The 24,589-nt window shown below is 46.9% G+C and overlaps 1 protein-coding gene across 1 annotated transcript; it reads right to left on the bottom strand.

The window, feature by feature from the left end:
* Positions 1–713: 713 nt before the first annotated feature.
* On the bottom strand, positions 714–2,106 carry LOC119335420 (remorin-like). The gene is made up of 5 exons (XM_037607559.1): positions 1,819–2,106; positions 1,681–1,725; positions 1,496–1,583; positions 1,228–1,309; positions 714–1,120 (listed from the first exon to the last, which is right to left on the bottom strand). The coding sequence occupies exons 1-5, from the start codon at positions 1,937–1,939 to the stop codon at positions 923–925; spliced, it is 534 nt and encodes a 177-aa protein (XP_037463456.1). The 5' UTR covers positions 1,940–2,106; the 3' UTR covers positions 714–922.
* Between the last annotated feature and the right edge of the window lie 22,483 nt (positions 2,107–24,589).

Genomic DNA, 24,589 nt, shown 5'->3' with positions numbered 1-24,589 from the left:
CCTCGCCGAATGATGTGTTGACTGAATGGGCCGTCGGGAAGAAGGGAGTTAACAATGTGGGCACGAAAGATCTATACACCATTTTCGCGCTTGTTTGGTGGGAGTTGTGGAAGCACCGGAATACGATTGTCTTTGACGGAGCTCGGCCATCTATTGAGCAACTGTTGCAAAGAGTGCGAGAGGAGGGTGTAGTCTGGTCCTCTGCGGGTCTACTAAAAGGGAATGTAACTCCCTTCTTTTGTAGGGTAGAGAGGTGGGTGAGTGCGGAGGATTAGCATGTAATAGAATTCATGTAACCAATGGTGGAGGCACTCTTTGCCTTTTCTTCTATAATATATGATATGCACACTCGTGCATATTCGAGAAAAATGATTTATGTATGAAAGAAATGATCTAAGTCAAAACCTATTATTTTCCGAAGCAAGTGTGTGTGTATGCTAGACCATTGTAGTTACAATAGTTAAATTTGGGTATGCATGTGGTACAAAATAGTGTTAGTGGACGACGACCAAATAGTATTAATGGGTGATGACGTGGCACATTTGGTGATGTGGAGAGTTGCATGTTGAGAAAATTAGAGTTAATGAGTATCAGCTATATAGGATGTCATGTGATCAAATTAGCAATTTGTTAACAAAAATATTATTATTTTCGAACCCTTCAACACACAAAAATGATTCTGAATGCGGGTTATTTGCTTTAACAGTATCAGATATTGTTATAGTGTTGTGTGCACGAAAAGACTACTCCATCTTTATACAGTACACCCAAGTATCCCACGAAATAATCACAAATTACATCACGACGCAATTGATGATACCATACAAACTAAGATCACACCTAAAGATAAATACACAAGTGATGCCATGGGCAGGAGACATTGCAACGGTCAAACAGAGAGAAGCTGAAGATAAAGCGATATCTATCCTCTGCCGAAGAGCAGCTTCTTCGGCGCCTCACCCTTGGCGCGGTACTTGGCGGCGGTCTCCTCCGCCGCGACGATCTCCTCGCCGCGCCGCGCTTCCGCCGCGGCACGCTTCTCCTCCGCCTCTTTGTGCACCGTCGCGGCGCTGTTCTTGAGCTTCTCCACGCAGCGCGCCTTCTTCTTCTCCAGCTGCTCCTGCACGTACGTAGGTTCCCCCAAAACGTTCCGTGCGAATCAGTAATAGCTTACGTGCGAGTAGTACTAAATGGCGTCGCCTATGGTAAGTGGGAGCTCAAACTTACTTGCATCTTCTTGAGCTCGGCTTCCAGTTCCGCGGCCTTGGAGTTCTCCCACGAGGTGATGTCCGCCAGCAACTTCACGGCCCTGCGTGACACGAGAAAGTAAAAAAAAAAGGGCTTAAATGAGAGACACGAGGTGATGAAGCACCTGATATCTGAATTCTGGGTGCAACGGAAGTTAAAATCTGAATGCGGATAAAAATGGAGCCATCTCGGTGAATATCATTGGTGGTGGTTACTCGTGAAAATTTAGAAAGAACAGGAGACCCACTTGTTCTCGGCTTTGGCCTTCTCGTTGTCCTCCCATGCCTTGATCAGCGAAATCCTCTTCTCGGTCGCGACCCTCGTGAGCAGAGCATCTGAAGAAGTGGCAGAGTTGCACATCAGTTTTTTTAATTACTCATAACTGCTAGAATATATGGTTGATTTCCGACTTGGATGAGGAAGACCCAGTACCTCGTTCGTGTGAGCCCCCTGTAGCTGCAGGCTTCTCAGCGTCATCTGAAGGAGAGAAACATGAAAAAGGGTTAGCACCCCTGACCTGACCATGTAGTTCCCCGCCGCTAACCATGCAACATGCATCAAGCAACGTACTCTCGGCGACAACGAGGGCCTTAGACTCCTCCGGCGACGGAACCGCCGCCTTCTCGTCCGCGACGTCCTCGGTCGGCTCCGGCGCGGGTGGCGCCACATCCTGCTTCGCTTCCTCCGCCATCTGATCAACCTCGCAACGAGTCGACCAAAGATATTTTAGCAAGACACGGAGTCAGAGGAGCCCAGAGTACAGTCTTGTTTGTGCTGGTCGGACGTGGTGGCTGGCAAACTAAAGCCAACGCAAGAGTATATATGTAGCGGCCACAAGAAGAGAGAGGGGAGAGCACAGCACAGCACATCGATCAACAACTTTAACGGGCGAGGTTGGCTGGATGTAGTGTACAGATTGATTGGTCCAGATTAGGTGGCGCACCTTCTCTCGCTCTTTTACGTCCCGGCTGCTGTGTTTTTCACAACAGTTGTCACTTCCCGCGTGCACGATTGATCTTTCACAGGTCGGCCACGATGGGTCACAAAACGGCCGGATATCGTACGCTTGGCAGGGAGGCGGCCCAAGCCGTTCGTGGTGCCTGGCGGGCACTTTGAAGATCCATTCAGACATACAAACACAGGTGCAGATGGACACGCGACAGGCGCAGTGGTTTGCAGTCGACGGCCGATAGATGACACCGGCCGGCGCGTCGTGTTCGTGCGTGGATGGGCAGCGAAATGGACGAGGCGTGTCGCGGAGTTTAACTTCGAGATCACGAAATGGTTTCTTTCTGGCCGGCGACGGCGATGTCGCGGGCACGGCGACGCGGACGGACGGCGACTTGGAGGGGAGCTAGCTGCCCGGACGGGAGGTGAGATGCATAGTAGATATGTTTATCCGGCGAGAGACGTGCGCACGTTTGCACCGCTGGGGATCAGGCTGGATTCCTTCGTGCGTCGGCCTAATCTGTCGCCGTCTTATTTATGGACGATGAATCTGTATATATCTATCGCCATTAAACTACTGACGATTAGTTTAAAGATGGTCCGGATGTGTTCCGTGGACGCTGTGCAATGGGCTCCTCCACGTACATCTCTGGCACAACGGAGCTGGAATGATTTGGCAGAAAGATGAGATGTGTAGTCTTCTCGCTGCCCAGCTCATCATCATCAACAAAGATAATCATGCCTTCATCATCGTCATTACTCATCAAGTGGACTAATCTTAACGAAATATCATGTGTCCAAGCTAGCTGGATTTTTCCACTTCTGTAAAGATCTCGTGCAGTTCAGTTTGCCCCGGCGGGATTTGATTGTCTCAGCAGTTATAGGTGAGCTGCTGCGATGCTAACGTATGCACTGATGGACATATGGTCGCTGACCCAACTTCGTTTTCAAAATTGAGATTTTTTTAAACAGAGGTAAAAGTTTTGCCACAGAAAAACCAGGTGAAAACCTACACAAACAAAGTACAGACTAATTACACACATGGCAAGAAACCCCACAACCGCACAGCCGGCCCTCGCCAAACTCTTCAAATGCACAACATCCATAAACCCCGACACTGCTACAACGCCAAGTAAATCCCGACAAGAACACCTCGACACAAAACACCGTGCACCTCTGTAAGGACATATTTATCCCTTAGGTGTTTTGGTGATTGATGACAATGCTTTTGCGGACTAATCGTGTGCCTTGAGTCTCTCAGATACTTCATCACTAGGCACGAGACGATTCTGTGCCCCTCGGAGACTATTGGAGTCGGCGTTGTTCTACGTTTCTCTTTGGTGGATTTGAGTCGTAGGAAAGCCGTACTATTAAGAGGGGTCTGCGTCGGAAAGGTTTGGGTGGAATCAACACGTACACTTGTCCCCCCTTTCCCTGCACTTTGGAGCTGCCCTTCGTTATCTTGGTTGTGCGGAAACCTGGCGACTACTGCTGTACTTGCGGTAGTACCGCTGTGTGTCACGGTAGTACCGCCCCTCTGGAGTGGTAGTACCGCGGCACCCAGGCCTTGTGCCGCTCCGGTGCGGTAGTAGGGGCGGATGTAATTTTTTACATCCGCGCCCACCACGGTAGTACCGCTCGTCCAGCGCGGTAGTACCGCGGGGGCCCACGGTAGTACCGCTCCCTAGGAGTCGTAGTACCGTGGCCCTCCGACCTAGTACCGCAGTGTCACGGTAGTAGGCGCGGATGTAATTTTTTACATCCGCGCCCGCCACGGTAGTACCGCGCCTCATGAGCGGTAGTACCGCGTCGGGTTTTTGTACCACCCCAGTTTAAGCGGAAGTAGGCACGGATGTAATTTATTTCATCCGAGCCCTTCCCAGGCCGTGACTCTCCTGCCTTGCGGTAGTACCACAAAGGGGAGCGGTAGTACCGCGCAAGCGGTAGTACTGCCCCCTAGTCAGGATAGTTTCGGCCTGTGCTGCTGTCGCGGTAGTACCGTGGTCCTCCACGATAGTACCGCGCAGCCTTGCGGTAGTACCGCGCCCCTGGAGCGGTAATACCGTGTGTTGCGGGCTGAACATGTGGATAACGGTTGGATTTTCCCACGACTATATAAGGGGTGTCTTCTACCTCTAGTTGACTACCTCTTCCACCTCTAAGCTCCATTGTTGCTCCAAGCTCCATTTTCGCCCGATCTCTCTCCCTAGCCAATCAAACTTGTTGATTTGCTCGGGATTGGGTGACAAGGGCCCGATCTACACTTCCACCACAGGATATTTGATTCCCCCCACTTATCCCTTGCGGATCTTGTTACTCTTGGGTGTTGAGCACCCTACACGGTTGAGGTCACCTCGAAGCCATACTCCATTGTGGTGAAGCTTCGTGGTGTTGTTGTTGTTGGGAGCCTCCGATTGTTGTGGAGATTGCCCCAACCTTGTTTGTAAAGGTTCGGTTGCCGCCTTCAAGGGCACCAATAGTGGAATCACGGCATCTCGCATCGTGTGAGGGCGTGAGGAGAATACGGTGGCCCTAGTGGCTTCTTGGGGAGCATTGTGCCTCCACACCGCTCTAACGGAGACGTGCTTCCCCTTAAAAGGAAGGAACTCCGGTAACACATCCTCGTCTCCACCGGCTCCACTCTTGGTTATTTCGTGCCTTTACTTTTGCAAGCCTACTTTTTTTACATCCTTTGCTTGCTTGTGTGCTAGTTGTTATTGCATCATATAGGTTGCTCACCTAGTTGCACATCTAGACAACCTATTTTGTTGCAAAGTTTAATTTGGTAAAGAAAAGCTTAAAAATTGTTAGTTGCCTATTCACCCCCCCTCTAGTCAACCATATCGATCCTTTCAATTGGTATCAGAGCCTCGTCTCTTTTTAAGGACTTTACCGTCCAAAGAGTATGGTTGATGTCGTAGATGAGGTGGGAGAGCACTCCGGTGCGAATCCGATCTCATCTACGGGAGATGGGGGTAACTCGATCTCACGTGAGTAATTAAATGTGGCTTTGGAAACATTGAAAACCTCCATGACGACCGAGGTCAAGGACATGTTTAAGGAATTCCTAGAAGGACTTAAACAATCTACCTCGCCGATGAAAGTGGGTGATCCCACCAACAAGGTGACGGATGCTCCCTCCGACAAGGGGGAAGCTAACATTGATAAGAGTCCTTCTATTAGTGGTAGAAATGGTACCGGCATCTTTGCCCATGTGGAACTTCCAATTTATGGAGGGCCAATCCCCTCTACTCATTTGAATCATGCCGGTCCTCCTCCTAAATATCTGAAACATGATGATTTTGATTCTTGGGTCTATCGCTTTAAGCGTCATTTGAAACATGTGAACACTAACCTTTGGAGAATCATTGAAGAAGGTTTTTATCCTCATGACCCAAGCAACTTCACCCCTCGAGAAGCCGTGGACAATCAATTCAATGAGAGTGCCCTCTTCATCATCCAAGATGCAATCCTTCCCGAAGATCTCCCTCATCTTCGACCCCATGTCATGGCTAAAGAAGCATGGAAATGTGTCGAGGGTCTCTATCATGGAAGTGCTAGCATTCAACGCTCCAACTATGAAGTGGTGCAAGATGAAGCCGATGAGTTTGCAATGAAAGAAGATGAAGAATCTCGTGAGCTCTTTCGAAGAGTGACCAAACTCGCGGTCGCACTTCGAGATCATGGAAGCAAGGACACGGATGACAATTGGATCAAGCTGAAGTTCCTCAAGGCCATGATGCCCTACAACAAGGCCATGTCCTCCGTCATTCGTCAACGACCGGACTTCCACTCCACGACCTCAAGTGAAGTGTTGGATGAGTTTGTTGCAATGAGCATCTTGGACAAGACCGCCGACAATGCGGTGCTCCGTTCTCAAAGGGCAAAGAAGCCTAACCTTGCTTTGAAGGCCAAGGTTACTATGGAAGAAGAGGAAGAAGTAGAAGATGAGGAAAGCAACCCCAAAGACACCAAGTTTGATTACCATGAGCACATGGCCCTTGCTTCAAGACAATTTTGGAGCAAGAAGAGTTCAAGACCCAACTTCAACAAGAACAACTCAAGTGGTGTCAAGGGCAAGAAACGAGTTAGAACTTGCTTCAACTGTGGCAATGTGAGCCATTTCGTTGCGGATTGTCCTTACGAGAAGCGGGAAGACAACGGTGGCAAGTTCATCCGAAAAGACAAAGCTAAGTCCTTCCCCAACAAGAACAACTTCGCCAAGAAGACTCCCACTCGTGGGTTGGTGGTTCAAGAAGAATACCAAGAGGATGACGATGATGATGAAAATGAAGAAGCAATGGCCATGGCGTCCGTTGCCATTGCTACTACACCCTGGGTGTCTCTCTTCGAATCACCCAACGAAAACATCACCGCCAGATGCCTCATGGCTAAAGCTTCAAACAAGGTAACCCCCAACATCACAACCACCATCATTACTAATCCCTCCTTTGAGGATTGCATTGATGAACATGTTGAGTCTAATGAGGAAGTGAATGAATTTGAGTCTTTTATGAGTAAGCTCAAGGGAAAGTCCAAGAAGCACTTTGTTGCTCTCTTGGAACAACTTAGTGAGGCCAATGACATGATCGAGGCTCACGAAGAAACCATCTCCAAGATGGAAGGTCATAGTCGTGACTATGCCGATGAAATATCGGATCTCTCTAATGCTCTTGAGGAAGAGCGTGTGCATCGTTTGACTCTTGAGGAGTCACACAATGATGACCATGCTAAGTTAAAGAAAGATCTTGATCATGCTCTTGTCGTGTCTCGTGTGCTAACCTCCAAGAAGGCTAAACTTGGTGTTGATCATGCTAGACTCAAAGAGGAGTTTGAGATACTTGACAAGGCCCACAAGGTCTTGAAGGGTACTCATGCTAACCTCAAAGAGTCTCATGCTCAACTCCAAGTTAAGCTAATCAAGGAAAAGGCCACCTTTCCTCATATGGTATTAATTGATAATGCATGTGCTACTAACCCGTGTTGTGAGCATGTGCATCTTGTGGAGGAGAATGCCAAGTTGAAGGATCAACTTGAGAAAGGCCTTGTGACTTGCATTCAAGGTGAGAAGAACCTCAACGACCTTTTGAGCAATCAAAAGGAAGTTGTGGCCAAAGAAGGAATTGGGTTTGCACCCAAGTCCAAGAGCAAGAAGAAGAAGAACAACAAGACCAAACGTCCTCCTCCTCTCAAACAAACGTTTGTGAAAGAGGGAGAGGGTGCTCCTAAGAAGAAGAAGGAGAAAGTGAAGGGAGTTGATGTCCAAAAGGGCAAAAGCATTTCCTCAAACAAAGCCGGCGACTTTAACCCGTCATATGTGTTGTGCCGTGCTAGTGATGGACATGTTTATGCTAAATTTGTTGGTTCTTCTCCTGAGTACATTGAATGGTCTATTTGGGTTCCCAAGACCCTTTTTACTAACATCAAAGGACCCATTACTAAATGGGTACCTAAAACCAAGCATTGATCTCGTGTAGGTGTTTGCTTCCGGTGGGGGATCATGGTTGCTCGATAGTGGAGAAACAAATCATATGACTGGGAGCAAGGACTTGGTGGTGGACGTGCAAGAGATTCCATCTATGCCCACCAATGTCGAGTGGGGTGATGCATCACATTCTAAGGTATTGGGTCTCGGCAAGGTTGTCATTTCTCATGATCTAACGATCGAGAAAGTCATGCTTGTTGAGTCCCTTGCATTCAATTTACTTTCCGTTCGTCAACTTGCACTCATGGGCTTTGCTACATTCTTTGATATTGATACCGTGGCCCTCTTGTGAAGCAAGACTCTTAAAGTAGCCTTTGTTGGGCATGTCAAGAACGGTCTCTATGTGATTAACTTTTCGGAGCGACCCACTAAGACCGCGACATGCCTAATGGCTAAAGTTGACGTGGGATGGCTTTGGCATCGCCGTGTAGCCCACGTCAATATGAGATCTTTGCAAAGTCTTCTCAAGGGGGACCATGTTCGTGGACTAACAAATGTTAGTTTTGCCAAAGATCGTGCTTGCAGTGCTTGTATCGAAGGAAAGCTTCATGAAAAGGCTCACCCTCCTTCAACCATCATCTACTCGAAGAGACCCTTGGAGCTCCTTCACATGGATCTCTTCGGGCCTCCATCTTTTGATAGTCTTGGAGGGAGAAAGTATTGCTTGGTGATTGTGGATGATTATTCAAGATACACTTGGGTATACTTCTTCAAGAGGAAGAGTGAGACTCAAAAAATCGTCATCGACTTTGCAAATGAAGCTCAATGTCAACATGATGCAAAGATCTTGACAATAAGAAGTGACAACGGCACCGAGTTCAAGAACTACACCTTGGATGAGTTTCTTAGTGATGAGGGGATCAAGCATCAATATTCTGCACCATATACCCTTCAACAAAATGGTGTTGCGGAGAGGAAGAACCGGACGTTGATGGATGCGGCAAGGACCATGATGGCGGAGTTCAAGTCTCCATACAACTTTTGGGCCGAAGCCATCAACACCGCATGTCATGCATCCAATCAGCTCTATCTTCGCAAAGGCTTGAACAAGACTCCTTATGAGATACTCTCCGGCAACAAGCCAAACCTCAAGTACTTCCGGGTGTTCGGTTGTAAGTGTTTCGTTCTCAAGAAAGGTGTTCGTTTGTCTAAATTTGAGGCTCGAGCTCATGAGGGCATATTTGTTGGTTATGCTACAAACTCTCATGCTTACCGTGTCCTCAACAAGTCCACCGGACTCATTGAGGAGACGTGTAACGTGGAGTTTGACGAAAATAATGGCTCCCAAGTGGAGCAAAGTGGTACTTGTGATGTAGGTGATGAAATTCCTCCCCAAGTCATAAGAAGAATGGGTATTGGTCAAATCCTACCCATTGAGGAACCCCTTGTGGCCGAAGGAGAAGGACAATGCTCTACTCAAGTAGAGCCATCACCTCATCAAGACCCACACGTTTCCGAAGAACAAAGTGAAGGCCCTCAACCTCGTGAACAAGACCAAGGGCAAGATCAACCTCAAGATGGTGGTGAACCTCTAAATGATGCCCAAGGTCAAGTTCTCCCCCTCGAGCAAGTTCAAGATCAAGAGCAACCTCAAGATCAAGAACAAGCTCATGACGGCGCTCAAGATGATCAAGTCAACCCTCCTCCTTCCACATCCGATGAGGAATTAGAGCGTCGTGCCGCGAAGATTGCTTCCAAGCTCACTACCCAAGGCCATCTCATGGAAAATGTGGTTGGAAGCCTAAGAAAGGGGGTAAGCACTCGTAGACAATTAGCAAACTATTGTGAACATCATGCGTTTGTCTCTTGTGTTGAACCCCAAAAGGTCTATGAGGCGCTCGAAGACTCGGATTGGCTCAATGCCATGCATGAAGAACTCAACAACTTCGAGTACAACAAGGTGTGGAGATTGGTGCCAAGACCTTCGGGGAACCACAACGTCATTGGAACCAAGTGGATCTTCAAGAACAAGCAAGATGCTCATGGAAACATCATTCGCAACAAGGCGAGATTGGTAGCACAAGGCTACTCCCAAGTCGAGGGTATCGACTACGGTGAAACCTTTGCTCCCGTTGCTCGTCTTGAATCCATTCGTTTGTTGATTGCTTATGCTTCCCATCACAACTTTAAGTTGCAACAAATGGATGTGAAAAGTGCTTTTCTTAATGGTCCTATTAATGAGTTGGTCTATGTCAAGCAACCCCCCGGGTTTGAGGATCCCTACTTTCTGGATCATGTGTATCAACTCGATAAGGCACTCTATGGCCTTAAACAAGCCCCACATGCGTGGTATGACCACCTTACCGAGTTGTTACAAGATCATGGATTTGAGGTGGGGCTAATTGACCCCAGTCTTTTTACTAAGAAGGTCAATGGGGAGTTGTTTGTATGCCAACTATATGTTGATGATATTATCTTTGGTTCTCCTAACAAAGCTTTCAATGAGGAATTTGTCTCTCTCATGACCTCCAAGTTCAAGATGTCTTTGATGGGAGAGTTGAAGTTCTTCCTTGGTTTTGACATCAAACAAAGAAGAGAAGGAACCTTCATCAACCAAGCCAAATACACTCAAGACATGCTTAAAAGATTCAAGCTAAGTGATGTCAAGCCGGCTACTACACCAATGCCTACCAAGTGCCAACTTGACATTGATCCCAATGGTAAAGCGGTGGATCAAAAGGTATATCGCTCCATGATTGGCTCCTTGCTTTACCTTTGTGCATCTAGACCGGATATCATGTTGAGTGTGGGGATGTGTGCACGTTTTCAAGCCGCACCAAAGGAAAGTCACTTTGTGGCGGTCAAGCGAATCTTTCGATATTTGGCTCATACCCCAAACTTTGGCTTATGGTACCCAAGAGGAGCAAACTTCAAGCTTGAAGGTTTCACGGATTCCGATTGGGTGGGAGACAAAGTGGATAGGAAGTCCACTTCTGGAGGGTGCCAATTTCTTGGTTGCTCTTTGGTAAGTTGGTCTTCCAAGAAGCAAAGTTGTGTGTCTCTCTCGTTCACCGAAGCGGAGTATGTGGCTGTCGGTAGTTGTTGTGCTCAACTCCTATGGATAAGGAAAACTTTAAAGGAGTACGGTGTCATTTGTGACAAAGTGCCTCTTTGGTGTGATAATGAAAGTGCCATCAAGATTTCTCTCAACCCGGTGCAACACTTCAAGACGAAGCACATTGAGATTCGGTATCACTTCATACGGGATCACATTAGGCGAGGGGAGATCGAGCTCAAGTATGTCAACACTCATGATAACCTTGCAGATATTTTCACGAAGCCCTTGGATGAAGCAAGATTTCGCGAATTAAGGCATGAGCTAAATATCATTGATTTGAGCAATGTGACTTGAAACCGTGCACCCCCACCACACTCAACTTGTTGTCTAGTTTAGGTGTAGGCATGGACATAGGGGGAGTGTTGTTCTCTCAATGAACTCTCCCTCCCCCCATTATGCATAAATAGATCACCTCTTTCACATTAGCCATTTTTATGGTACTTGTGCTTCAAAGACGAGTTTTGGTCATGGGCCCAAGGATAATTCTTCGCAGTGCCATACCATCCAACTCAAACATAGGTGGCTTCGGCCACCGCCCTCTCTCCTCGAGAGGCTTTGTCGCTTGGTGGTTTCTTGTTGTCTTTTTACCTCTGGTCGATGCGTGTTCTTGTGGTTTCTTGTGTGTGAAAAGTTCCCGTGCAAAGGCTTTTTCCTCTCGTGTTTGAAACCTGCGGTGACTTGAGCTCACGGTACTACCGCGGCCAGCTATAGTACTACCGCAGCCAGCCATGGTACTACCGCAGCCAGCCACGGTACTACCGCTGGCGGGAGCACGGTACTACCGTCACCACGCGGCAGTATTTTTTTACTGCCCCCTGGTTGAGCGGTACTACCGCCTCGGCGCGGTACTTTCGCCCGAGCGGTACTACCGCGATGATACGCGGTACTACCGCGCCGGTTCGAGCGCGTGGGGGTGTTCTAAGTCCCCATACCCATTCATGTCCTCTCTCTCCACGTCGTCTCCTCCTCTCCCTCGCTCAAGAACGGAGCCGGCGTTCGTCGCCGGATCTCCTCCACCGGCTGCCCTCCCGTGATTCCGACCGGTGGGATCATTCCCCACCACGTGCTCTTGCTATGGACCAAGGTTTTTCCCCAACTCCCTCTCCGTGCTGATTGTGTTTGGTGTTTCTAGGTTTTGGGGGAGGCTTGTGTGTTCTTGAGATTCATAGGCTTAATCTCCGCAAGAGTAGGATGAAGGAGCGTGGTATTGCATAGGATTTATACTTGTATTGTTGTCTTGCGCTAGATCTGATCACTATAGCACCGCCGTTGTTTCGCGCTTCTTTTCAGATTCAAATCACCAGTTAGATCTGACGCGACGCGGTACTACCGCCCGTATGGCGCGGTACTACCGCTTGCATGGTACTACCGCCCTTCGGGAGCGGTACTACCGCTCCTAGTGCGGTACTAAGAGCTTACTTCGGCTCCAGCCACGGTACTACCGTGACCTCGCACGGTACTACCGCGTTTGGAGCAGTACTAACTTTTTAGTACCGCAGACAGTGGCAGTTCTACCGTGGCTCACATCTATCGCATGCCAACTTTCTCGTATGCCTTCTATGTGTTTCTTGTGCTTTATCGTGGCCTTTTCATTGATCTTCTTCGCGTCTTTGGTGCTTTGCGTGTGTGTCTCAGGTGGTGGCTCTCGCTGGTCCAATCCCAGTCGTGACACTGGCTCCAAGCATCTGCGCAACCCAGGAGAAGTTCCAGAGGGATCGTCTGCCTCCAAGCGCAATGTCAAGACCTCTGCTAGCAAGCACAAGGAGCCCGCTAAGGGCATGGATGAGATAGCCCCCACTGAGTATGTTCGTCTCAGGCAGCTTCACCCTTATGTGCATCCACATTCCACTATCAGAGGCTGTGAGCTATTTTGGAACAAGACATAGACCAACATCTATTTGGATGTCATCAAGAACAAGCAGAATACCTATGTGGAGGTGAGGTGGATTGATATGCACCACATGAGGAAGGACAAGTTCCGTGACTACTTTGGAGAGGCTCTGGACTTGGTGGAGCAGTTTGGCATTGAGCATGTGATCTCTTTCCACCTGGACTATGACCCTGAGATTATCTGTCAGTTCTTTGCCTCAGTGTACTTTCACCCTAATGAAGAAAGGAGGATGACCTGGATGACCAATGGCCGCCAACTGTCTGCTACCTGGAAGGAGTTCATGGATCTGCTTCAGGTTCCTGATGATGGGCTTAACACTCCAGTGGGTGTTCGCCCCCTTGGTAATGCTGATTCTGCCAACAAGGACAAGCTTACCCCGTTTATGGTTGAGAAGGCGCTCGCCAATGGCAAGACAACTTTGGTACTCAACCCCTTTCTGGATATCATGTATCGCATCTTCCGCAACTCCTTGTTCCCACGCATCAGTGACAAAGACAAGGTTCATGCCTATATGGTGGATATGATGCTCATTTGCCAGGAGGCTCGTTCGACTCAGTCTCAGCCACTTGATGTCTCACACATCATGTGGTGTGAGCTTCAGTTTGCAGTGTTCAACCACAAGGTGCCTATCTATGGGCCCTATCTGTTTTGGCTAATCTCGAAGACTTGGGAGCAGATGTACCCTGAGGAGGAGTTCCTTGCTCCAGTCTGGATTCGCCATGAGCCCATCTGTCCGCGCATCAAATCTAACTTGGCCAACACCGCTACTCGTGCCGAGGCGACTGCTGCTAGGGCTGCTGTTGATGAGGAGGATGCTGGCGCCGAAGATGTTGCTGAGGGCCGTACTACTAGGCCCTCCCAGAGTGTCTCTAGGCCATCATGGGCTAAGAAGTTAAAGGATAAGATGAAGTCTCTTTTCTGCATGCAAGCCAAGGGGCAGTACAGGACTCACGTGGAGTCCAAGGAGAGTCGTCGCCGACACAACAAGATCTTGCAACTCTATGGTGAGGAAGTGTCTGGCGGGTCTGAGGAGCACATCACTCCTGAGGCCGAGTGGATGGAGAAGCAAGGCTACAGGTGGACTGATTCTGAGGAGGATGTCGAGGAGACCATTCCAGCTGCAGAGGAGTCCGACGGAGAGGATTGGGACGACTTCTCTGCTTGAGCCACCTCTTGTGTGTGAAGGTGTCCTCTCTGCCTTTTTGGCGTCTCGATGCCAAAGGGGGAGAGAGTATAGGGATTTGAGAGTTTGTGAGTCGTGTGTGTCATGTGTTTGCTGCTTTCTCAGTTGAACTATTTGCTGCTTTCTCGTTTGAACCTTGGTCACTTTACTTCGTATGGTGTAAGACATATGCACTCTATCTATCCTAGCAAGCTTGTGTTATATTGTGCCATCTTTATGCTATGCTATGCTTATTATCATGCTATGCTATGCTTATTATCATGCCTTGGTCTCTAAAATATAGGGGGAGTGTTGATCCTAGTCTGTGTGCTATGCAGTCCAAAGCATTCATCTAAAGTGCACACATCTAGGGGGAGCCCGTCTATATTTTAGAGAGGTGGGGTTTGCCCCTGCTCTCAATTATCTTTTCTATGTGCAAATCCCGTGTTGTCATCAATCCACCAAAAAGGGGGAGATTGTAAGGACATATTTATCCCTTAGGTGTTTTGGTGATTGATGACAATGCTTTTGCGGACTAATCGTGTGCCTTGAGTCTCTCAGATACTTCATCACTAGGCACGAGACGATTCGGTGCCCCTCGGAGACTATTGGAGTCATCGTTGTTCTACGTTTCTCTTTGGTGGATTTGAGTCGTAGGAGAGCCGTACTATTAAGAGGGGGTCCGCGTCAGAAAGGTTTGGGTGGAATCAACACGTACACTTGTCCCTCCTTTCCCTGCACTTTGGAGCTGCCCTTCGCTATCTTGGTTGTGCGGAAACCTGGCGACTACTGTTGTACTTGCGGTAGTACCGCAGGTACAAGCGGTAGTACCGATGTGTGTCACGGTAGTACCGCCCCTCTGGAGCGGTAGTACCGCGGCACCCAGGCCTTGTGCCGCTCCGGTGCGGTAGTAGGGGCGGATGTAATTTTTTACATCCACGCCCACCACGGTAGTACCGCTCGTCCAACGTGGTAGTACCTTGGGGGCCCACGGTAGTACCGCTCCCTAGGAGTCGTAGTACCGTGGCCCTTCGACCTAGTACCGCAGTGTCACGGTAGTAGGCGCGGATGTAATTTTTTACATCCGCGCCCGCCACGGTAGTACCGCGCCTCGTGAGCGGTAGTACCGCGTCGGGTTTTTGTACCACCCCAGTTTCAGCGGAAGTAGGCACGGATGTAATTTATTTCATCCGCGCCCTTCCCAGGCCGTGACTCTCCTGCCTTGCGGTAGTACCGCAAGGGGGAGCGGTAGTACCGCGCAAGCGGTAGTACTGCCCCCTAGTCAGGATAGTTCCGGCCTGTGCTGCTGTCGCGGTAGTACCGTGGTCCTCCACGGTAGTACCGCGCAGCCTCGCGGTAGTACCGCACCCCTGGAGCGGTAGTACCGTGTGTCGCGGGTTGAACATGTGGATAATGGTTGGATTTTTCCCACGACTATATAAGGGGTGTCTTCTACCTCTAGTTGACTACCTCTTCCACCTCTAAGCTCCATTGTTGATCCAAGCTCCATTTTCGCCCGATCTCTCTCCCTAGCCAATCAAACTTGTTGATTTGCTCGGGATTGGGTGACAAGGGCCCGATCTACACTTCCACCACAGGATATTTGATTCCCCCCACTTATCCCTTGTGAATCTTGTTACTCTTGGGTGCTGAGAACCCTAGACGGTTGAGGTCACCTCGAAGCCATACTCCATTGTGGTGAAGCTTCATGGTGTTGTTGTTGTTGGGAGCCTCCGATTGTTGTGGAGATTGCCCCAACCTTGTTTGTAAAGGTTCGGTCGCCGCCTTCAAGGGCACCAATAGTGGAATCACGGCATCTCGCATCGTGTGAGGGCGTGAGGAGAATACGGTGGCCCTAGTGGCTTCTTGGGGAGCATTGTGCCTCCACACCGCTCTAACGGAGACGTACTTCCCCTTAAAAGGAAGGAACTCCGGTAACACATCCTCGTCTCCACAGGCTCCACTCTTGGTTATTTCGTGCCTTTACTTTTGCAAGCCTACTTGTTTTACATCCTTTGCTTGCTTGTGTGCTAGTTGTTATTGCATCATATAGGTTGCTCACCTAGTTGCACATCTAGACAACCTATTTTGTTGCAAAGTTTAATTTGGTAAAGAAAAGCTTAAAAATTGTTAGTTGCCTATTCACCCCCCCCCCTCTAGTCAACCATATCGATCATTTCAACCTCCCAATCCAAGAGGACAGACCGAGAGACCGAAGATCATCCATCAAGCAACCAGAGATGTCTTGTGTATGACGCCACTCTTGCCTTTGCGCACCTTCTTTTGTTTGCCACTTATCAGCGTCCCCGTCAGGAGGCAAGCAATCGACTTGCCCAAACTAGGTCTAGCAACCTCCACGCTAACAAGCAAATCACAAAGTTTCTTCACGAAGAGAGCATCTGGATTTGGAGTAGGTGCCAGCACACTTGGCTCAATGTCCATGCCACTCATATGCATCATTTGCTCGATCGTCGTAGATGGGGGAAGGGCAGCAACACCTAAAATTCGCGCGCTCCTTGACTAACGCCTGACGCCCAATGGACTTAGGCGAGTGAGAGATCGTACCGTCCAAATCACTACTCTCCTCGGCATCAAGTATCTAGCTCGACTCCAGGGGTGATGCTGGCGGCAAAGCCACACTCGAGATCTCGTTAGGGTCTACCTGCAGTTGCTCGACGCACAGAGGCAGAACCAGGCCCCCACACAACCCCCGAAGCTCAGGCATGATCTGTAGCACCGGAGTCACAACCACATCATTGTCAAGTCCCTCAGAGGTTAACGGCGGTGAGTTGGCCCTAGAACGAGGGGAGAAACGACCATGAAGCTCCTCTCTCCTCTCAACCTCGAAGCTGCCATCGGGCACAACCAAATGGCGTAACACATGAGTAGACTGCAACACATGCGATGCCAGGGAGAGCCCGCCCAGTGCAGCTTCAACCCGCTCTATGAAGCTCTCCATCCGCAACATCCAACCTTTCATGGAGTCAATGACATCACGTAGAGGCTGGACCGTTTTCTCAAGTTGAAAGGAACCAACCAAGGAGATCAGAATGCATCAACTCAACTTGCCTCTCCAAAGTGGGCTGCATCGAGATATCCGCCGAGGTCATAGAGCTAGCAAGAGCAGAAACGATCGATGCCCAAGAATCATGACCAAATGTCTTAAGAGGGGTGAGGCTTCTTTCTGGTCCTTGTAAGGAGATGGAGCTTGTTGGTGCCCAACAGGGAGATGGGGTAATGGGGACACAATAGGGCTTCCCAAGAAGCCGAGGGAACACCAGGCATTGCGGCACTCATGCGCTCGATGACCGTTCCAAAGGCACCGATAACATATAAAAGGATCTCGACAACCCGTTGCACGGTGTCCAGGAAAGACACATCTGCAACATCTACCATGAAGCCAACTGGGGACAGGATGTTACGTCTGCATCCTATCTACTTTTCCAAACTCTTTTGCCCTTGTTTTGGACTCTAATTTGCATGATTTGAATAGAACTAACCCGGACTGACGTTGTTTTCAGCAGAATTGCCATGGTGTAATTTTTGTGCAGAAATCAAAGTTCTCGGATTGACCTGAAAATTTATGGAGAATTTTTGTGGAATATATAAAAAAATAATAGTGCAAAAATATACCAGAGGGGGGCCACCCAGGAGCCACAAGTTCAGGGGGCGTGCCCCCCAGGGCGCGCCTAGCGAGCTTGTGGGCCCCCTGGACCTCCAGCAACCCTAACTCCAACTCCATATATACCTATTCGCTAAGAAAAATCAGAGAAGGATTCATTGTGTTTTACGATACGAAGCCGCCGCCACATCATGTTCTTCATCGGATGGGCTGATCTAGAGTCCCTTCGAGGCTCCAGAGGGTGGAAATCGACGCTGTCGTCATCACCAACCCTTCTCCATCGCCAATTCCATGATGCTCCCCACCGAGAGTGAGTAATTCCTTTGTAGGCTCGCTGGTCGGTGAGGGAGTTGGATGAGATTCATCATGTAATCGAGTTAGTTTTGTTAGGGCTTGATCCCTAGTATCCATTATGTTCTGAGATTGATGTTGCTATGACTTTGCCATGCTTAATGCTTGTCACTTTGGGCCAAGTGCCCTGATCTCAGATCTGAACCATTTATGTTTTCACCATTATATCTATGTTCTAGATCCGATCTTGTAGGTTATATGCACCTGCTACGTGTTATGATCCGCAAACCCCGGAGTGACAATAGTCGGGATACTTTCCGGTGATGACCGTAGTTTGAGGAGTTCATGTATTCACTATGTGTTAATGCTTTGTTTCGGTTCTCTATTAAAAAGAGGCCTTAATATCCCTTAGTTTCCTTATGGACCCCGCTACCATGGGAGGGTTGGACAAAAGATGTCATGCAAGTTCTTTCCATAAGCACGTATGACTATTTACGGAATACATGCCTACATTATATTTATGAACTGGAGCTAGTTTTGTATCGCCCTAGGTTATGACTGTTATATGATGAATATCATCCAATTCACCGATCTAATGCCTACGAGTTTTTCACATATTGCTCTTGCTACGTTACTATTGCTATTGCTACTATTGCACTTGCTAACTATCACGTTACTGTTACCGTTACCACTGCTATCAAAACGATCATATTACTGTGCTATTGACCACTTTGCTACAGATAATTAATCACCAGGTGTGGTTGAATTGACAACTCAGCTGCTAATACTTGCAAATATTCTTTGGCTCCCCTTGTGTCGAATCTATAAATTTGGGTTGAATACTCTAGCCTCGAAAACTGTTGTGATCCCCTATACTTGTGAGTTATCAAGACCTTTTTCTAGAGCCTTTGCCGGGGAGCATAGCTATATTTGTTGAGTCACTTGAGATTATTATCAATTTATCACTATGAAGAATCTGAAGGATACCAATACAAAGATCATTCCCTGTAGGACGAGGGGAGGTAAGGAACTGCCATCACACTCTGCACTTGATTCACCTTCTATTTTGAGTAGACTTGCAACACCACCGCATGCTATTAATCCTAATATGTCGCAAATTATTGATGATGCTACTTCTGCTATGAATGCAACTCATGATGATGCTAGTACCTTGCTTGATGATAATGTGCCACTAGGTGAATTTCTTGATGAACAAATTGCTGGAGTTAAAGAGAATGAAATTATTGAAACTGATGAGATCACTGAACTGATGAAGTACTTGAAACCGAAAATCTTGAAACACGTGTTAGACCTAGTGCTCCTAGATATGAATTGCCTAAGGTACCTGAAGGTTATGTTATGGATGAGGAGATAGCTAGAGACTTTCTTGCTTGCAATGATAGAGATGATCTAAAGAAATTACTATGCAAACTGAAAGAAAAATCTTTGTATGGTAGAATGAAATGTGGTCCTCAGTTTGCTATTCACCTATCGTTGTTACTGATAAGGATTATGAATTCTCTGTCGACCCAGAGTTAATACTCTGGTTGAATCTGATCCTTTCCATGGTTATGAAACTGAAACTGTAGTGGCACATCTTACTAAGTTAAATGATATATCCACCCTTTTTGCTCATGATGAGAAAATTCGCTACTATTATATTCTCAAGTTATTGTAGTTCTCATTAAAGGGTGATGCTAAGATATGGTGCAATACTCTTGCTCCTGGTTGTGTGCGTAGTCCCCAGGATATGATTTATTACTTCTCTGGAAAATATTTTCCCGCTCACAAGAAACAAGCTGCCTTACAGGAAATATGCAACTTTGTGAAAAATTGAAGAAGAGAGTCTCCCACAAGCTTGGGGGAGGCTTGTCCAATTACATAATGCTTTGCCTGATCATACTCTTAAGAAAAATGAAATACTTGATATCTTCTATAATGGACTAATCGATGCTTCTAGGGATTTTCTAGATAGTTGCGCTGGTTGTGTTTTCAAGGAATGAACTGTTGAACAAGCTGATGAATTATTGAATAATATATTGAAAAATTATGATGATTGGACTCTTCCTAAACCGCCACCTAAACCCACTCCGAAGAAGAGGGGTATCTTATATCTCATTCCTGAAGAAATGCAAGAAGCAAAGAAAAGTATGAAGGAAAAAGGTATTAAAGCAGAGGATGTTAAGAATTTACCACCTATTGAAGAAATACATGGACTTGATACACCACCACCAAAGGTGGTAGAGGTAAAATCTTTAATGAAATTTGATGAAGGTGATATCCCTTACAATAAAAATCCTAGTCAATGCCTTTATGAGTTTGACAACTACATTCAAAAACAAGATTACTTCAATGCCAATGTTATGATACAATTGAAATATAATTCTGATATGATTGCTCGCTTGAGCAAATTGTTATTTAGAATCTCCAATGATGTTAAAGGTGTAGGAAAACATGCCTCTATGGTTCAAACTCAACTAGAACAAGTTGCTAAATCTCAAAGGGAATTGCTTGATGAAATGAATAATAATATAAATTACTTTGCTGTTAGAGTAGCAACAAGAGGAGGTAAAATGACTCGGGAACCACTTTATCCTGAGGGACACCCTAAAAGAATTTAACACGGTTCACAGAGAATTAATAATGATGCACCTAGTCCTTCTAAAAAGAAGAAGAAGAAGAAAAATGACAGGACTTTGCATACCTCTAGTGAACCTGAAATAGAAAAACCTCTTGAAGATAATAACGATGTTTCTATTTCTGATGCTGAAACTCAATATGGTAATGAACATTCACCTAGTGATAATGAAAAATATAATGATGATGTTCATGCACAAAATCACCCAAACAATGATAAAGAACCAGATAATGAAGTTGAAATAGAACCAGGTGTTGATCTTGATAACCCACAACCTAAAAATAAAAGATATGATAAAAGAGACTTTGTTGCTAGAAAACATGGTAAAGAAAGTGAACCATGGGTTCAAAAACCATGCTCTTTCCACCTAAATCAACTAAGAAAAAGGATGATGAAGAATTTGAACGCTTTGCTGAAATGCTTAGGCCAGTCTTTTTGCGCACTCGCTTGACTGATATTTTAAAGATGGCCCCTTCCGCAAAATATATGAAAGACATCATCACAAATAAGAGAAAAATATCTGAAGCTAAAGTCTCCACCATGCTTGCTATTATTCTTTTAAGGATGGAGTACATAAAAAACTTGGATATTCGGGAATACCAACTATACCTTGCTCCATCAAACGAAATTATGTCAAAACTACTTTATGTGATTTAGGAGCTGGTGTTAGTGTTATGCCTTTCTCCTTATATAAAAGACTTGATTTGAATAAAGTCACACCTACTGAAATATCTTTGCAAATGGATGACAAATCAAATGCCATACCTATCAGTATTTGTGAGGATGTGCCCATTGTTTTTGCAAATGTTACTAGCTTAACTGACTTTATTATACTTGAGATGCCCGAGGACGACAACATGTCGATTATCCTTGGTAGACCCTTATTGAATACTGCAAGAGCTGTTATTGATTGTAATAAAAGCAAGATTACTTTTCATATCAATGGTAATGAGCATACGGTGCACTTTCCAAAGAAACAATTCCAAGTGAATGGTATTAATGTTATTGAAAAATCTCCAACACTCACTATTGGAAGTTTTAAACTACCTCTACCTACTTCCAAAAAGAAATATGAAATGCTTATTGCTGGGGACATGCATATCCTCGTCGAGGTAACTCAGTGTTTTATGAAAGTTCTTCTGTTTCATGTTAATCGGAAGTGGTTGTTAATAAGACTTGATCAACCTTATTAATGGATCATTTTTTTCGAGGTATGAAGTTGATGAATTTAGTAAGCACAACCTTCTGTCCCTATCTTTTGTTTACTTTTCTTCTTAGTTAAATAAAATAAAATGCCATGTTTTGTCAGTTTTCTGAATTTTCGGTGCAATAAAAAATGACCCAAAAATAAAAGTTCTCAGAATGCTCTGAAAATTTAATACGATTTTTTCTGAATATTTCTGAATCTTTAGTGCAAATAACATCAGAGGGGGGTGCACCAGGTGGGCACAACCCACCTTGGCATGCCAGCAACCCCAGACGCACCTTGGTGGGTTGTGGTCCCCATGTGGGCCCCATCACTTACCTCTTTATCCCATGCCATCACCTACCTGCAGAAAAAAATCACCATCGCTCTCTCTCTCTCCCTCTCTCGTGTTCTTGCTCTCAAACCCATGGATTTCGATCTCGAAGCTCCATTTCCGAAACTGTTTTGGGGGATTGCTACTTGGGATGTTACTCCTCCATTGCTCCAATTAATTTTTGCTTTAGTGGATTATATTTTGAATAATTAGCTACTCTTGGTGGTGCTGTAGATGAGCTTGGATGTTGAATTCTTAGAGTTCTAAGTAGTTTAAATGCTTAATATGGCCTCTATGCATCCTTATGAGTAGTTGCTATCAATCTTGTGAAGTTTTGCTGACACAAATTTTGTGGACTAATTTTTTCCAGAAATTTTGTTCATAGGAATAAGATGAGTTTCTTTAGGAAGTTTGCCTCCAAGAAGAGCTCTAATGGGGTCATTGGGGAATCATCGGACAATGACCTCCATACTCGTAGAAGGGCGGAGGTACGGCCATCCCGAATAGCCGCATAACCCGTCAAGAGTTCGCACAATTTGCTACTAATGTTGGGCTCACCGACTTCATCACAGCCGAGTGTGAACAATATCATCTCCTCGCAAATTCCTTTGTGCAAAGTTTTCATTTTCTGAGTAGGAATAACCCCCCCTGAGATGCAGTTTAATTTATATGCTGAAACCCGCCAGATGCCACTCACTGATCTTTGTGATGTATTCTTGATCCCTTCTGACAGGGAAATAAGAGAGCCTAGGCCTGCGGAGTTTGAGGACTTTTGTCGTACTTTGTCAGTGGGAGATGAGAGAGGCGTGTCAAGTGTCACTGCTACTAGTTTGCAGTTTCCTTTAGTGCACTATTTTGCTCTATTTATTGCTAAGTGCTTAATTGCTAGAGAGAAGGTCGGTGCACTCTGTGCTCCGGACTTCGCCATCCTAAGCCGTGCACTATACGGTGATGACACCTATAGCCTAGTGGCTATTATTGCACGCCGTCTGCATCTTAACAGAGCCAAGGGGAAAGTTCATGGTGGTATTTATGCTACCCGTTTAGCGAGTAACTTTAACGTTCAAATTCGCTAACATGATTATCATTTACCCAAGGCTTATTAGATCACCAGGCAATGATGGATCACCAGTTTATTGATATTGATAATTCTATTAACCACATTCCTTACAACCTGGTTTTCAGTGTAGATACCACGATATTATTTCGTTGCCTGCACCTGCTTTGTTTGATTCTATTGCTAGGGGCGGATACAGGATCATGCATGAGGACATTATTGCTTACCAGAACAGCCAGGCAGTGACAAAGGGGGAGCCTCAGGAGTGGGATGCTCAGGTGCCCGCTCCACATCACTTCGAGATGGGACCGGATGGCTACTATGAGTGGTGACTACTGATATGTCTCCAACGTATCTATAATTTTTGATTGTTCGATGCTATTATAGTATCTGTTCTGGATGTTTTATATGCATTAATATGCTATTTTATATTGTTTTTGGGACTAACCTATTGACCTAGAGCCCAGTGCCAATTTCTGTTTTTTCTTTGTTTTTGAGCTTCGTAGAAAAGGAATACTAACCGGAGTCCAAACGGAATAAAACTTCACGATGATTTTCTTAGACCAGAAGACACCCAGGAGACTTGGAGTGAAAGTCATAAGAGCCATGAGGCGGAAACAACGGTGGAGGTCGCGCCCAGGGGGGTAGGGCGTGCCCTCAACCTTGTGGGACCCACTGTGACCCCCTGACCTAGATCTTCCTCCTGTATATTTGCAAATATTCCCAAACCACCAGAAGCATCCACGGAACCACTTTTCCACCGCTGCAACCTTCTGTTCCTCTGAGATCCCATCTTGGGCCTTTTCCGGCACCCTGACGGAGGGGGATTCTGTCGGATGTTGGGTTCCGGCAGACCCTTGAGGTTCGAACTCTGGGGTGCGCACGAAGATCTCTCCCCTACCGATCTACGTCGGATCATCTCATGAGATCTAAGCTAAAAGTGATAAACAATACGAGGGACACAAGATTTATACTGGTTCAGGCCACCGTTGTGGTGTAATACCCTACTCCAGTGTGTGGTGTGGTGGATTGCCTCAGGGGCTGATGATGAACAGTACAAGGGAAGAACAGCCTCGCGAGAGGTGTTCTTGAGCTGGTGCGATGAACTGCTTGGGTGAGTTCGATCGCATCTCTCTCTAATGAGCACTCGATGACTCTTTTCTTCTCCGTGGTGGCTAGTCCTATTTATAGAGGCCCTGGTCCTCTTCCAAATATTGAGCGGGAAGGGCGCCAACAACGGCCATTTCGAAGGGGAACATCTAGTACAAGTTATCCTGACTAAAGTTGGTCTTCGGCTGCCAAAAGCACTGGCGATGACGCCGTCTTGGGCTCCACGGTGACCTCCATCCTGCCGCTCTGCTCGTCTTGGTCTCGTTGCACTGACATGGCAACCTTTGCCTGATGCCTCGGTACTCCACGCCTGTACTTGCCCCCTTTGCACCAAAGAGGAAACAAGGACACTACGCAGGCCGGCGCCCACCTGGCGCCCGCCTGGTCTGGATCGTCATGGCTTGCGTCATGAGCACCTCGCGAGGTACCCCGCCTTGATCTCTCCCCCTCCTCGCGGGCCTGTCTGACGAGGCTGTTCCTGAGGAAGCCTTGTGTCGTCCACCCCGCGAGGCTTGGCCCCTCGCGAGGGTCTTGAGTCTTGTGCTTACGAAGATGGGCC

This window comes from Triticum dicoccoides, chromosome 1B (assembly GCF_002162155.2).
Source record: "Triticum dicoccoides isolate Atlit2015 ecotype Zavitan chromosome 1B, WEW_v2.0, whole genome shotgun sequence".
Taxonomy (NCBI): domain Eukaryota; kingdom Viridiplantae; phylum Streptophyta; class Magnoliopsida; order Poales; family Poaceae; genus Triticum; species Triticum dicoccoides.
This window is presented reverse-complemented; position numbering and strand designations above follow the sequence as displayed.